We start from the raw sequence: 14,551 nt of genomic DNA, 5'->3' as shown, positions 1-14,551 counted from the left end.
AACAAAATTGAGTCCTCAGTTATATGTAAACTAAACATTGGCACAGGCTCTTTAGAGTACTTTTGCCATAGCGATTCATAATTCACTTCACAATTATTTCAGTTTAAACCACTTTACATGTTTAAAGTGTAATAAGAAATCCACATTACTCCATCAAATAAGAGGTTATAACCAGTTTGTTCAGCTTGCACATTTTAATGAAAGAGATGTGTGTGTCAGTGTCTGCAAATTTGAAGAAACAGGTACAGTTTTTAATTCTGCTGAGCTGTATAGTTTAATTTGAAGGGTTTTTAATACAATTGTAAGACCCCCAGTGTAATCTTTATAGCACCAGAATTTTTTTGTGGTTGTTTGCCTAAGTCCTATCTATATTACCCTTATTTTAGGGCTGTGAATTACAAAGGCTGTCATACTACAATGTAGAAAGTACTTTTTGGTTTGGTTTTGCGTAGGCCTTAACTTGTGCATCCACAAAGTGTATTGTTTCAGTTCAGCTGAATACAGAAGCCATTTCCAATCCCAAGCATAAAAATATCTTCCCACTAGTGGGACAGTAATTTTTAAACCTCAGACTTGAATGCAAATCTAGACAGCAGAGAGGAGTTAGCAAATTTTAAAATTTTTTTTCTTTACAGTTTTCAGTGTAGTTTGCCACAAAAGGGAAGTTCAGGTAGCTTATCCTGATGGACTTTATGTTGGGTAGGATTTGTATTGTTTTGTTTTTAACGAAAATTGTTTCTAGTCTTCAAGATGTCTATTGAAAGAGTTTCCCTGGTGTTTATTAGATCCTCAAAGAATCATAGAATATAAGGTTGAAAGGGATCTCAAGGATCATCTGGTCCAACCTTTCTTAGCAAAAAGAATCTGAATGCATTTTTTATGTCTAATGTCAATTTCAAGGCACGTCTTTTAAAGATACTTGTATGGATTGTTTTTTCACTTTATGATGTGAATTTACTTGCCCTGGCTTGATTATCAACATGAAAAGAGATCTAATTTCCTCAGCAATGAAGGCATGCAGGAGCATGCACTGACTCCTCTGTACGTGATCAGTGCTGTGGAAGAAAGCCCACTTTGTGGACAGGTTTCTGCAGCCACATGAGATATGATCACAGGTTGGGATCATCCACTCTCACAGACAGCAGCAGAATTTGGCCTTAGGACAAGCCAGGTCAGCCACAGAAGGATGTGGGGTTCCAGCCCTTCCTCCACAGCAGCTATCTACAACCTTGTACCCATGTCATAAATACTCAGGAGACAGGCAATACCTCTCCAACTCTCCTTGCATCATAGCAATACTTCTGCTTCTGTACCCAGCTACATGCTGGAGCTGGAGCGTGTATCAGTTATGAAGGTAGCGTTTTCAGGCCAAACACCCGTTTCTCTTGTCAGAGAAACAAGAAACTTGTGGGCCACACTGGTATACAGCATATACATCCTGATTTTGCATAAGTCTTGAAAAAAACCCCATGAAATTAGTGAGATACTAGAATTAGTGAGATGCTGTTTGTCATGCCCTGCTTTACTGCTTCCCTCCAAAAAGTCCTTCTTCCTGGTCTGAGTGCTGAGGTTACTTTAAATACAACAATATACATAATTTTTTTTTACTGAATGCAGTCTTTTCAACATTGTTTCTCTTTATCGTGCTTAGCATTATTTGTTGAAAAGAACACAGTAGGTAACGTTTATGAAAAGACGGAAGTACTTCTGTGTTTTAAACACCTGCCCATCTGAAGTGTATCATGGCTTTTTTCCCTGCTTTGGTGAATAATTCTGTGTTTGGATACCTGCAATAGCAGAAGGATCTTGTTCTCTTCCACAAATACTTTATGTAAAGGAATTGGCCAGCTTTCATGATTTTGCAGTATTTAGTAATGCAGATATTTACAATTAATATTTTGGTAAATTATTGTAGCATCTTTTTTTGTTTTAGAGAGAAAGTTTTGTAGTGTTCAAGGAATATGTCAAATCAACTTAATGATAAAGCTTGAAAGGGTAAAAAAATTAAGTTTTACTGAGAAAATTGAGGTTGCGCCAGCCATCACAGTAAGCATTTCTTTTCTTGACGAAACTGCATGGAATACCTAATTGTCAAACTTCTACAGAAGTCAGCTAACTTTTCCAGTGTACTCTTGTATCAAAATCCAATGAAAGAGCAAGACAGATTTCTTTTTTCTTTTTCTTTTTTTTTTTTCCTGCTTGGCTGCAAAGCACTGCCTTTCTCTGCCTCTGATTCCCTTACTGCTTTCTTCTTTGTTTGTAAGCTCAGCATACGTCAGTGTCGTTTCCTCTTTTGCCCCATCCTACCCTCTTTCCATCTTCTTCTGCCTTTTAGGTGTTCAGTATGTTTTTGGAGACACTGGTGGACTTTATCCAGGTCCATAAAGAAGATCTGCAGGACTGGCTGTTTGTACTGCTGACACAGCTGTTGAAAAAAATGGGAGCTGATTTGCTTGGGTCTGTACAAGCGAAAGTTCAGAAGGCACTTGATGTCACAAGGTAATGAGTTAATAAAAAAAAAACAACCACAAACCACTGAAAAAAATCCAAACCCTCATGCTACTTCCAAGTTTTTGGGCTTTTTTAGTGTGCTATGAGATTCTTGGAAAAATGCAAAGCTCCTAACAGATTGTGGAACTTCAGTAAACTTTGCTGCTTAAGCATTTTAGTTTCCTAAGTGACCTTTAGTTGAAAGGGTTTGAGTACTTAATGCTGAATAATTAATATGATACTACTTCTCTGATTTCAAAATGTGCATCTGAGCCATATATGTTTGTTATCTTGCCTTGTGTTCAGTGATACAGTGCATGTGTTTGAACTTCGTTTTGATAGAAAAATATTGTTGCAGTATCTGTCTCAACGTTAGCAGGCTTTTAAGGAGTTAATGGCAATAGTGGATTTGCTTTCTGTCTTCCCTCCACTTTCCCCAAACTTCTAATAGCCTCATTCCAAAATGATGTTAGGTGATTTTGGTGGCGATCAGAGCTGCCCACCCCTGGCCAGTTTCATTTCCAAATGAAAGCTAGATTTTTAAGCGGATTTGGAGGGACTCTGGGACCTACTTCTCATCGTCTATTCTCTGAGGTACAGGACAGTCTAAGCAGTCTGGGCCTCTGCTGAACCTATTCATGTGGCAGATCTGATGTGAAATCTGGGGAAGGATATGGGGTATGTTCTGGGGAGAGAGAGAATATGATCTGCTGCACCTCGTTTGCTGCTGCAGCAGAGCCCTTGAGGGTCATACCCAGAGTGTGTGCAATGTCAGAGAGCAGAGGCGGCCCAGAGTGGAACAAGATGGTCCAGAGAAGTGTGCAAGAGGGGTGTGGTGTGTACCCTTAGCAGTACGACTGCCTGTTAATTTAAGGATTGCATTTAGATTCAGAATCAGAATACTACCATATCATTATTATATCATTCCTTATTACTTGCATTATCTATTCTACCTGTAATGGCTTCAAAGTGGGAATTTCTTAAATTTTGTCCTTTACATGCTCAGTGAATGTTTCTGAAAATCAGATACAATATCAACAAAACTAGTAGAAATTTTTTTATTTTAGAAGTAATAAAGCTTTCCATTACTGAAAAAGTGAGGGCTTATTTAGTGCCTCTCAACAGGTATTAAAAGAACATTTCACGTAACTTAACATGATTTGATTTGTTTTACAGGGAATCTTTTCCAAATGATCTCCAATTCAGTATTTTAATGAGATTCACTGTTGACCAGACCCAAACACCCAGCCTGAAGGTAAGAATTTTCAGGCTTGCGTTGCAAACAAAAATCTTCATTGATAGACATTTGCTTGTCTTAATATTTGAAATTGGTTTGTTTATGTTTATTTTGGTTTTTTTTTTAAAAAAAAAGTTTTCAATTAGTGGATTTTGTTTTTGTAAACTTTCAGACAGTCAAGCCAGCACTACAGGACCAGCTTCGCTCTTTTTGGAGCTCAAAGGTTTTTGTCTGAATTATTGTCTTTATTCTTAACCCTATGTCACTCTTACAGTGTTTCCAATAATTTTTATTTGTATGCGTTTGTATGCTGCTACTAACCTTTGCGACAAACTTTAAGCATGCAGATGTTAAATTTTAAACATTACATGAGTATGAAAATGTTTGCTGCAAGAGAGATCTAATAAAACCACAGTACAGTAAAAATGAGCAACAAAAATGTGGCCGCCTAACATCAAGCTGGTTATGCAAACTCACTCTATCAAGTCTTTTCTAATTTTATGTTTGTGATTTCCCAATCGTGTTTTCCTAGTTAATATATATTTTTTTTCCTGTGTTCAGCCTGATAGGTCTTGAATTAATTGAAATTGCTCTACTATTAATATGAACTTGAATTACTATATTAAAAATCAGCTCCCTTTGAGGTACACTTACTTTTCTGAAAGCAGTGTGTAGCTTTATAATTACACACATTTTTACATAAGGATCTATAGTTCATAAACCTGCCGGTATAATGGAAAATTTAAAATGTATTCTGCAGTGCATTTACAGTTCCAAAGAGAGTTGATTTTAGGATAAATGCATCAAATTCTAAGACTTAAGTGACGTAAATGGGGAAATAACAAGCATATGATAACTGGCGTTTTCTGCTCTATTCTGCACGAAATATTTTTATGTAGTTTGATACTGCACAACAATATGACTATTCCCAAGTTCTGTTGAACCTAAAGTCACATGACTATGCCTTTTTTGTCTACAATACAGTAAAACTTATGTTTTTAAGCTTTTGAGGACAGTTGATACGTTGACCACTGTTGCTTCGTAGAGCTGTGTTAAAAAGGGACTGCTGTCATTTATTGAAGACAGCAAATGAGGTAGTAAAAATCAGTTTGTTGTTTAAATAAATCCTTGGAACAAATTTGGCTTGGTTTTGTTTTGCTTGGCTTTCCTTCCCAGGAAGGTGAATTTGATGGTTGAGATACTCTTTATTTTCCATACAGTAACATAGTTGGTAAGCACATATCAATCATGTTTCAAACTTGAGTGTGTAGATTTGAAACGGGACATGGACTCCTACTAGGTTGAGTTGGGGCTAAGTTTAAGAATATTCACTGTGCAACCTAGAAGGAATTAACAAAATCTGAAACACATAATGGGAAGACATTCTGAAAATTATTTCCAGTATTTGAGAGAGACTTCTGAAATCAAGATGTCAGTAAAAACTATCTCCATAGAAAAACACCTGTTAGTTTGAAATAAAATCAAGGATATTTAAAATGAAATTTTGGGAAAGTATGTAACTGTTTATGAGAAGATAAGCTTACTTTCAGAAGAAAGTGGTATCTACCCCCTACTTGCATCTTTGAGATAACTACAACTTCAGGATCCAGACAGTAAAGTTACTGAATGTAAATAGCAGCAGTATCTATTTAATACTCACATTCTTGAATACTTTGTCTAAATCCCATCCTCAGTGCAACCAGATGTCTGACAGATTGATAACCCTAGAGCACTGCTGCATTTCTTGAAGTCTTCAGCTTTTGTTCTTACTCAGAGAAATTATTGTTTTGTTGCAGAGCATGCCTTTGGGCCAGATATACTGAGAAACAGCATTTTACTGTGACAGGAAAAATCAGAAAAGGATTTTCAGCATCCTTAAAGACAGATATAAGAAGGGATGATAAATCATAAATTTGCTCTGTGGAAGGATCCCCTTCTACAAATGACTTTTCCCTCTGGTTTTCATGTGGTACTAGTAAATAACTGTGATCTTTTAGAGTAAACTGTCATTGTCGTTCTTACACCTAAGTCTGGGACAATACAAGTCAAGCTTTTAGAGTGGCCACAGAGGTAGATTTGGATAGCTAGCCAGTAAAAGGACCAAACCTAGAGTGGATGTAGTTCTACTGACCTAATCCATGGAGGATGCAACACAGTGTATTGTACTTGATCTATCTTTCTTTCTTTTGCTGTTATTTTACATTCAGGTGTGGTGAACTGCTAAAACACAGTTTAGAGGTGTCAGATGTGTATTTCTGTTTTGGTCAAATGTATGGGTGGGCATAGAAGTCAAATTTCCTAGATGGGATATGATCTGTTAAGCTTATTTTTGCAGGTGCAGAACATATGCTTGCCAAAGGATGGGTGTTGTCCTGAAATACACTTCAGATCATCACTTTCATTTTTCTTGGGTTGAATCTCAAATGACTCACACTAAGTGAGGAATTGATTTAAGCATTGTGACCAAAGGTCATTACAAGTTTCTGAACCATTCTTTCCTTTGAAAATACTGATTTGTTGACAAAGGTTTTTGCTGCAGTTGATCAGAAGATCTTTTTTTCCTAAGTCCATATTAAAATTTCTCAATTAAGGAGAAAAAACAACCAACCAATGACACAGCTTTACGGAGATGAGAGCGCCCTTCAAAATTCATCTTTAGTGTATACTTTAGTCATTTGGTTAAGTAGCGGCAGAGGCAGTCACTCCTAAGTATCCAGTAAGTTAAGGACAGACACCTGCCATGTGGCAATCTGAAAGTCACTTCACGTGATTGCTTGTGTTGAATCTGAGTAAGGCAGGACAGAGTCTCTCACATCCCACAAAAGCACTCTAAAAGATGGACTTTTTTATGTTTAAGTAAAGCAGCTTCTCTACATTCCTGTCTCCTTTTTTTTTTTCTTTTTTCCTGTTATGTGTAATGTTTCTTTTGTCTTACCCTTATGCAGCAGATGAAACTGTCTCAAATTTTTCACAGGACAGGAAAATAATTTGCCTTTTGGCACTGGCTGTGTAGCATCCTTACAGTATTTCCTGAATCTCTGGAGGTAGTTGCATGTGTTTTTGTGCCAGAATTTGTCGTTTCAGTATCTGTGAAAGGTGTTTATGAAGCACTTTATTTCCATTTGTGTCTACTCTTTTTTTTTTTTGAGTAGTAGTGCTAGTTGTGGCTTGATCTGTATTTCAGCTCATTTACCACAGCAGTGCTATTCTTCAACAAAATGTCTGTTTGTTATATGCTGTAGAGTAAAAATATCTCAGTGTGTATAGTCCAGCAAAAGTCCAAGAAATTCAACCTAGAAGAGCACAAATAAAGTCCAGGCAGTGTTGAACAACTTCATAGACAGTGTCACATTAATGGCAAATATTCATTGTAATCCTGGAGCTGCTTTCATTGCAGTCAAAAATAGTTTATCTCTTCTCTCGGAGAGATTGAATGGATTGTTGAAAAGGACTGTGTTAGACCTTTTCATTTCTAAATCTGAACTCTGTACATAATTACTGTAAATAGTGACAAAAAATACATGATAATTAGATTTGCTGCTGTTGTGCAGTTTACTTTGAGGTGTTTTTTTTTATCTATAGTAATACTGTCTCATTATATTTGCACATAGACAGGTACCCCTTCCGGAACTACTACTCTCAAAAGCAATTAGTGGAAAACACAGTCTTTGAAAATAGCTGTCAGACTTAGCTTTGGATATCTGTCTTGCTGTGAAAAGCTTTATTAGTGCAAAATCTCTCCATTCATTTTCTGTTCAGTGCTCTTCTGTCTCCTGAGAGCCTCCATCTTTCCAGAAGTCTGAGATTCACTCTGTGGGAGTAGTTTAGACACTAAATAATGCTGCTTTCTTGGTTACAGTGCTCCGGCATTTTTTCATTGGGAGAAATGCCTCTGGATGTTCTAAGTGTTACAGTTCTTAACAGTAATTTTTTTTAAGGTGTGATATTATATATATTTAAATCATGAACAGTGAAACGTAATGCTGTTGTTAGTGGTTTCACTTGGTAATTAGAAATTTTAGTATTTAGTATTTGGAAAACCATGTAGCCTAAGGTTTTTTGCTGTGGAGGTGTTTGTGGGGTTTTTTTTCCTTGGAAAGAATCTAGCCAATAGTGTGGTTTTGACTGCATTTGTTGATACTGATCTGTGCAAGATGAAAGCCTCCAGCTGTTGCTTGTTGTATAACTTCGGAGAATTTTAACAGCTGCTGTAAAAATGAGATATTCGTTATTAATCTACATGTATCAGCTATCAGTAATGTGTGTGTCACTTAGTGTATCTTGAGTTTTCAACAGCTTGCAATTTTCATGACCAAAGGAAATTTCTGAATAGCATTGCTCAGAACAGTTGTACTACAAGCCATGAACAATTAAAAATATACCCCAAACTCTTTTTCTTTCTGGTTATGATGGACGTAGGTGTCTCCCTCCTGGCAGATACTTGCGTTCAGTATAATTATTAGTGGAAATAAAAGCAGCTAAGTCAAACAGGTGGTCTAAATAAATGTTCACCGCTTTTGTTGATGGTTTGTGTGACAAATCTCTGGGGCAGGAGGAGCTGAGGAGACAAATATTTAAGGGAGATACGGGCATAATAGGCCTTTGCCCAAAGCTATGCAATGGTGCAGTTTTGGAGAAACTAGAGAGAGGCTGCAGTCTGGGATGTACAGAACAGAGAATCTGCATTTGGGGGTAGAGGGAGCTAGTGGAGTAGGAGAATGATGCTCAGATAAATGAGGGAGTAAAGCAGCTTTTCTGTCCTCCCGCTAAATCTCTGTCTTCTAAATATCTTCAAAGGAGAAGTGTGTGTGTGACCCCTTCTATGTCTTTTGTAGAAATTCTATTCCATACCTTTTTAGTATTTAATGGGAAAATTTGTGTCGCTTATCCCCAGCGATAGTGACTGCTCAATTCTGGTGTTCTATAAAATAATGCTGAGTGTAACTACATAGTAGGAACTAATAGGAACTGGTTATTGGTTCATCAGGTGATGTTCATTTTTCATTTTAGTACTTGAAAATTAAGTTCTTAATAATTCTGAATAATTCTTTAAAACCCTGATTATTTGTAAATATTCTGAGCAATTTGGTTTTCTTTTTGTTAAATATAAGCTTCTGTATATGCAATGATTTGTGTATCTTTTAGTTGCTACCAGTGAAATCTAAGATTTCTATTAATACTTGAATTTCTGTGGAATAACTCCCTCCTTTAAATGTTATATCCATTTGTAAATTGATTTATTGTATAGAGTTTTAGATTAGTGCTGAAAAGATGTTTAATTGAATTAGGGGGAATAAAAAAAAATTATTTTAGGGAGCGAACACTATTCTGTGAGCACATTTGTTCTTGCAGCACACCATTTTTGTTGTCCGCCTGACTCTGTTTCTCTTTGCAGGTCAAAGTTGCAATCCTTAAATACATAGAGACTCTTGCGCAACAGATGGATCCAGGAGATTTTGTAAATTCAAGTGAAACAAGGTTAGCAGTGTCTCGAATCATCACCTGGACCACAGAACCTAAAAGCTCAGATGTTAGGAAGGTATGTTTGTTAATGTGTGATTGGAATTGCAGTATATTCCAAGTATCGTGGCAAATTAGAGAAGCTAATATTTCTTGCCTAAATGACAAAATAATTTTTCTTTAAAACCGGACTTATTCTTTTATAGAGAAAAGATACTTTTTTATCCTTAGCAAACACAGCTAATTTTTCTGTGTGAAGTATCAGAAGTGGCAAAGTAAAACTTCACAAAAAATTCTATGTTTAAGAATATTTAAGTAAAAATTTAAAATTAACACATCTTGAAACTCTCCATTAGGGTTGTATTTTCGCATATGTCAATATGTCGAGATTATCTCTCATGAGGAGTAACTTTTTCAAGCACTGTCTGATATTAAAACCTCTTCAGTGGGTATTTTCTATACAGTTTTAATATTACTTCAGAGACCACCCTCTGTTACTAGTAGCACATTCATAACAGGAATGGTAAGTTTGCTCGCAAATTCGGTTCAATCTGTTGCATTTTCTACAATCCTTATAAATAAATAATTTAAATTTTGTTAAATGTTTAATAAAAGATAGGTAAAGAACTGTTGACCCTTTGACAAAAGAAAGTTTGTGCTTTAATAAGGTACTATCAAAGGTTTGTTCTTGTGGTGCTGCAGTTCCAGTGCAAAACTCCCTTCTCCACATAACTGTTGTGAAGTGAAAATTAGTATTTATGAGCTACGTAGATGTACCAGGGATACAGAATGGCCATGAGAAATGTACTAATACAGTCTTTGGAAAGGATTTCTAAATATTCCTTCCAATTACAGAAAGAAAAATCTTGAATTTTGTTTGCACTTTGGAATAGGGTTTTGTTGTTGTTCTGATTGTCACAAGCCATTCTGCCTTGGCTGCCATAATCAGCATGCTAACACTTTTTGAATGCTAAATAAAACATATTAACTTTATGGCTCATAAGTGCAAGTGTCTTTGACACAGGGAACTAACTGTTCTGTTTCTTTTTCTTGGTTTATTTTTGCAGTTTGAAGAGTTGCAACAGTTAATTTGTTTAGATTTCCTTTGCTATTTTCAATTAAGTTTGAGTTTTGTCAACTCCATAATTTCTGGAAACAGTACCAAAACTTCTTTCTCTAGGAGGGGTATTTTGTGGGAGAGAATTGAGAGAAAACAATGGGAGCTGTCTCACAAAGTATGTAATGTGAAGAGAACAAAAATAAAAATAACTTCCACGACTTCTTACCATGTTCACGAAGTAATAACCCATACAACTATTCTGATGGTATCACATTTAATAAACCTGCTTTGAAAGAAGCCATGTTTGTAGTTTGTAATTAAAAAAACAACATAGGGGAGTTTATGTTTGGAGATAATGTTTCTGTCTTTCACTCCTTATGTAAATTCATGAGTATGACAAAGCAGTAAATATGCTATGGACTTTTCTCGCCTAGTACCATGTTCTAGTGACATATATAAGACCATAAAACAGGAGGAGAATTGAAGCAGCACTATCTTCTAAATCAGTAAAGTTTTAGTACTAAGACACGTGGCAAGCTGTCTTATCTGATGGTTCATATCTCTAATAAGCATTTTTATGTCAATAAGTAACTGAATCATGGAAAGAATTGCCAGTGAGATTAATCATCTGGAACACCTTAATTGATAGGAAGTTTTCTCATTTTATTTTTTCTTTCCATAACACAATTGTTAGAGGCAACTAACTGCCAAAAGCCTTTAATAACTTTTGAAAATAAAATTTCGCCAGTATGTGGTCAAGAGTTGTTCCGATGGTATAAAATGTTTCGTTCTCTTAACAGGCTTCACAGCCTGCTATCTCAGGCTTATTCATTTTATTTATTTTAATAAGCTTATAGCATTTAGTATGATTTATATAAATGAGGTTTTGACAAGTGTATAACTGACAGGTTTGAAGATTTTGTCTTTTTTTTTTTAAAAAAAAAAATCTTTTTTTATTTTATTCATTTGAAGTTGGGCACTCGTAGTGCAGTTCAGTGACATGGGACTTCTTTCTGGAAGGTAAAATCCTGTGTTTCAGAACTTAGATTTTTTTTTTTTTTTTTTCCTGAGATCAGAATTCTTCTGGAAAGAATTAGAGTGTTGGAGTTCTTCTGAGAACAAAACAAAACCAAGGAAGTACTTTGAATCGTTACTGCAGACTTTTAAAGATGTTATCTGTATGACTGGACTTAAACCTCAAGAGAGAAAGCTTATGCTGAGGAGAAGTAAAACCTCCAAATACTCTAAAATGCCTTTTTTTTTTTTGGTCAAGAGAGAGAACATAGATAATTGCATAGCTGAAAACCTTCTGTGAGTTAATATCAATTCTGATATTTTAGGTTGAGCTTCATTTTGAGCAGACTTGACGGTATCAGTTTCTTTCCTGATATGACCCTGGGCTGTCTATTGTGTTATTTTATTGGCAGCTTACATAGGCATAGTGTTAGGGAGTGGAGACATGGATAACAGGACAGAAAAAGGAAAGTGGCAATTCCCAAGCCTTTGTTCATTTGCTGGATTTGTTTTGGTCTTGCTTTGTATGAATTTCTGTTAAGAGACTGACCATAAGAAATAACAAGGAAAAGTGAAACATTAAAGACAGATTGTAGAGGGCATTCAGGGTGTTCACTTGAAGGGAAGACTATCAGAGGGAGAACGGAATAAAAGTTAAAGAAAACAGTCACGAGTGTGCAAAGATAATTTGTGGCAATCTAACATGGTAATATTTTTGTCATTAAACTTAATACTGAGATGTGTGCTGGTATGTGTGCTCATACCTTTGCTTTCCACTTTTAATTAAAAAATGCTACAGTTCATTGCTCTGGAAGCAAAAGGAGGGAAATAAATGTCCAAAAGAATTTTCTAAACTACTTGCTTGAAGTATATTGCTGCTTAAGCAAGCTGCCTGTCATTCTGTCTAGCGTGAGGCACTGGTTCTCTCCAGTGCATGGCAGACCTTGATGGTGAGCTGTATAAACTAGACATAGTTGGTTAATCTTAGAGTTGGAGTTTTGTGCCACAAAAACGAAACAATTCTGGAGAACTCAATGTCTAGCCCTTCATTGCATGTGTTAGTTTAGTTGCTATGTTGACAGGTTTGTTAGACTATCCAGTCAATATTCATCAAACTGTACAAACATTACTAAGTCATGCAGTCAACGTTCCTTTACTAGAGGGAGCCCATCCGTTGTGTAACTTCCTGCATTGCTTTGTCAGTAAAGAGCTCTGATTTTTGATTTGGATAAAAAAAATATATGTAGTAAAACATGCTGTAGGATGAGGATGATGTTAAAGATGAACTATTAAAATTGAGGAAATGGGAGGTTATATCCAGTAGACTACAAACTGCAGTACTTAATAGTTTTCATCTTTAGAATACATAGTCAGCTACATTATTCCTCATGATGTTTGCTGTCTTTTAAAAACATAGAGGATGTGGGATGGGAAGGGGGGAGGGAGGTTAACTAATGAGTTTGGCTGTGGGATGAGTTATAAAGAATATCAAGTGCTGTGATTGCAACTCAAAATCAAGACTGTCTTATTGCAAATTAGGTTATCTGTTTGATTTGGGTTTTTTCAATTTCAAAAACAATAGCCTTTTTTCAAGCTAGTGTGTTGATTATCCGTCATCTGTAATTACCACTTGCAGAACTCAGGAGAAGGAATTGCAGGCTTGTTCCTACCTGGTGTGTTCCATTCCTCTCCTTAAATTTGTTCAACTTACGAAACCCTTTAAAAGCAGTTTTGTGAGTTCCTTCAGTACTTTTTTTAGTCGATAGGGATCTAGGGGTGGGGGGAGTGAGGAGCATGTTTCTGAAAGACTGCTTGTTAAAATAGTTGTGCAAAGTCTAAGCTTGTTGTCGTGTGCCTGGATTTATCAATATTTGAACTTCCAGCAAATATGAATTGCTTTTGTTCACATCTGTTAAGTCTTGATGAAGCTTGAATAAAAATGTTAAGTCATGTTTTGTGATTACCACTCATTATAGCATCTCTTGCTGGTATAATTACTTTAGAAACTTAAATTAATGTCTTCGATCTGTATTTTTTTCTTCTAGGCTGCGCAGTCAGTGCTGATTTCCCTTTTTGAACTCAACACTCCAGAGTTTACAATGCTGTTGGGTGCTTTACCAAAAACATTTCAGGATGGAGCCACAAAGCTTCTCCACAATCATCTCCGGAATACAGGCAACAGTGGTCAGGTATCTACACCTCTCTTATTATTCTTTCTCAAGTTACTGGTGTTTTGAACATCAGTCTGTTTCAGTAGAGTTATTTGTGAGAGCAAGAAGGTTGGTAGAGGAGGGGAGGCAACACAAACTCAATGTAGAAGTCTGTCTTAGTAGCAGATGTCACTATTTATGGAATGCCTTTTCTTTTTCCTCCAGAGAATGATAACTTTCTATGTTACTTTAAAGTGACTTCATAAGTTTGAAAATGCTTTTTAAGAGTAGTTTATATTTTATTTTACTCATTTCAAAGTTATACCTGATTGAAGTTACTAGTAATTGGTTAACTCATCCAGGAAATTAAATAGAAGCTCTTTAAATGTTTCTGGACACTAGAAAATAAATAGAATAATTAAAAGGGAAGCTGAAGTCCTACTGGAATATTTCTTCTCACCTCTCCTCCTCCAGGGATCAATGGGAAGTCCTTTAACAAGGCCGACTCCACGCTCCCCAGCAAGTTGGTCAAGTCCTCTCACTTCCCCAACCAATACGTCGCAGAACACTTTGTCACCAAGGTAAAGTAGGCTGGTGTTGCTACAGTTCTGCATCTAAGGCTTCAGTACACGTTATCCAAAATGTAACCCCAACAGTGAAAGCGTGGAGCGAATTTTGCATAAAGTGACAGATGCTGAATAATGATCCCCCACCCTCCACAGAAGACAGTGCAGTGAAGTGCTTAGCCCCCTTGAAGGGTCTGACAAGTGCAAGGGCGGCAGGCCTGAGGTGGGAAGGGCTGTGCACCTTGGAGTGCAAATGGACTATCAAGAGAAGGAATGGAAGTCTTCATCTCTAGCAAATGTTAGAATAGGTCAGCCAAGTCATCAAATGAGACTTAATGTTGGGGAGACAGAAAACATAGTACATGAATGTTCTGGTCTTCAATTTTGCGGTACCAGTGTTGCCAGCAAAGTGAACTTTGTGATTTTGCTTTTAGCAATCAACTTACTGCAAAAACTGTTGAATTTTATCAGTCATCCTTACTTTGGAACTTTTTTCAGAAAGAGAGAATGATAAATATCCCAGTTGTTTCATATTCTTAAGGGTAAAACAGAGACAAAGAAGTTTGTTTTTTCA

At 36.3% G+C, this 14,551-nt stretch overlaps 1 protein-coding gene across 34 annotated transcripts in view; it reads left to right on the top strand.

Annotated features, from left to right (window-relative positions):
- CLASP2 (cytoplasmic linker associated protein 2) overlaps positions 1–14,551 on the top strand; it is a 146,712-nt gene that overhangs the window by 121,295 nt on the left and 10,866 nt on the right. For 29 of the 34 annotated variants that reach the window (XM_086468350.1, XM_086468357.1, XM_086468343.1 and 26 more), the window contains 5 exons: positions 2,336–2,499; positions 3,667–3,745; positions 9,123–9,266; positions 13,307–13,450; positions 13,886–13,992. In XM_086468350.1, the coding sequence (XP_086324476.1) occupies positions 2,336–2,499; positions 3,667–3,745; positions 9,123–9,266; positions 13,307–13,450; positions 13,886–13,992 (638 nt within the window). Of the gene's footprint in view, positions 1–2,335; positions 2,500–3,666; positions 3,746–3,899; positions 3,951–9,122; positions 9,267–13,306; positions 13,451–13,885; positions 13,993–14,551 lie in introns of all 34 variants that reach the window. The other 5 variants (XM_086468341.1, XM_086468340.1, XM_086468344.1 and 2 more) reach the window with 1 other exon arrangement.

This window comes from Leptosomus discolor, chromosome 7 (assembly GCF_034619465.1).
Source record: "Leptosomus discolor isolate bLepDis1 chromosome 7, bLepDis1.hap2, whole genome shotgun sequence".
Lineage (NCBI taxonomy): Eukaryota > Metazoa > Chordata > Aves > Leptosomiformes > Leptosomidae > Leptosomus > Leptosomus discolor.
The sequence above is the reverse complement of the archived record's forward strand: the minus strand, read 5'-3'. Positions and strand labels throughout refer to the sequence as shown.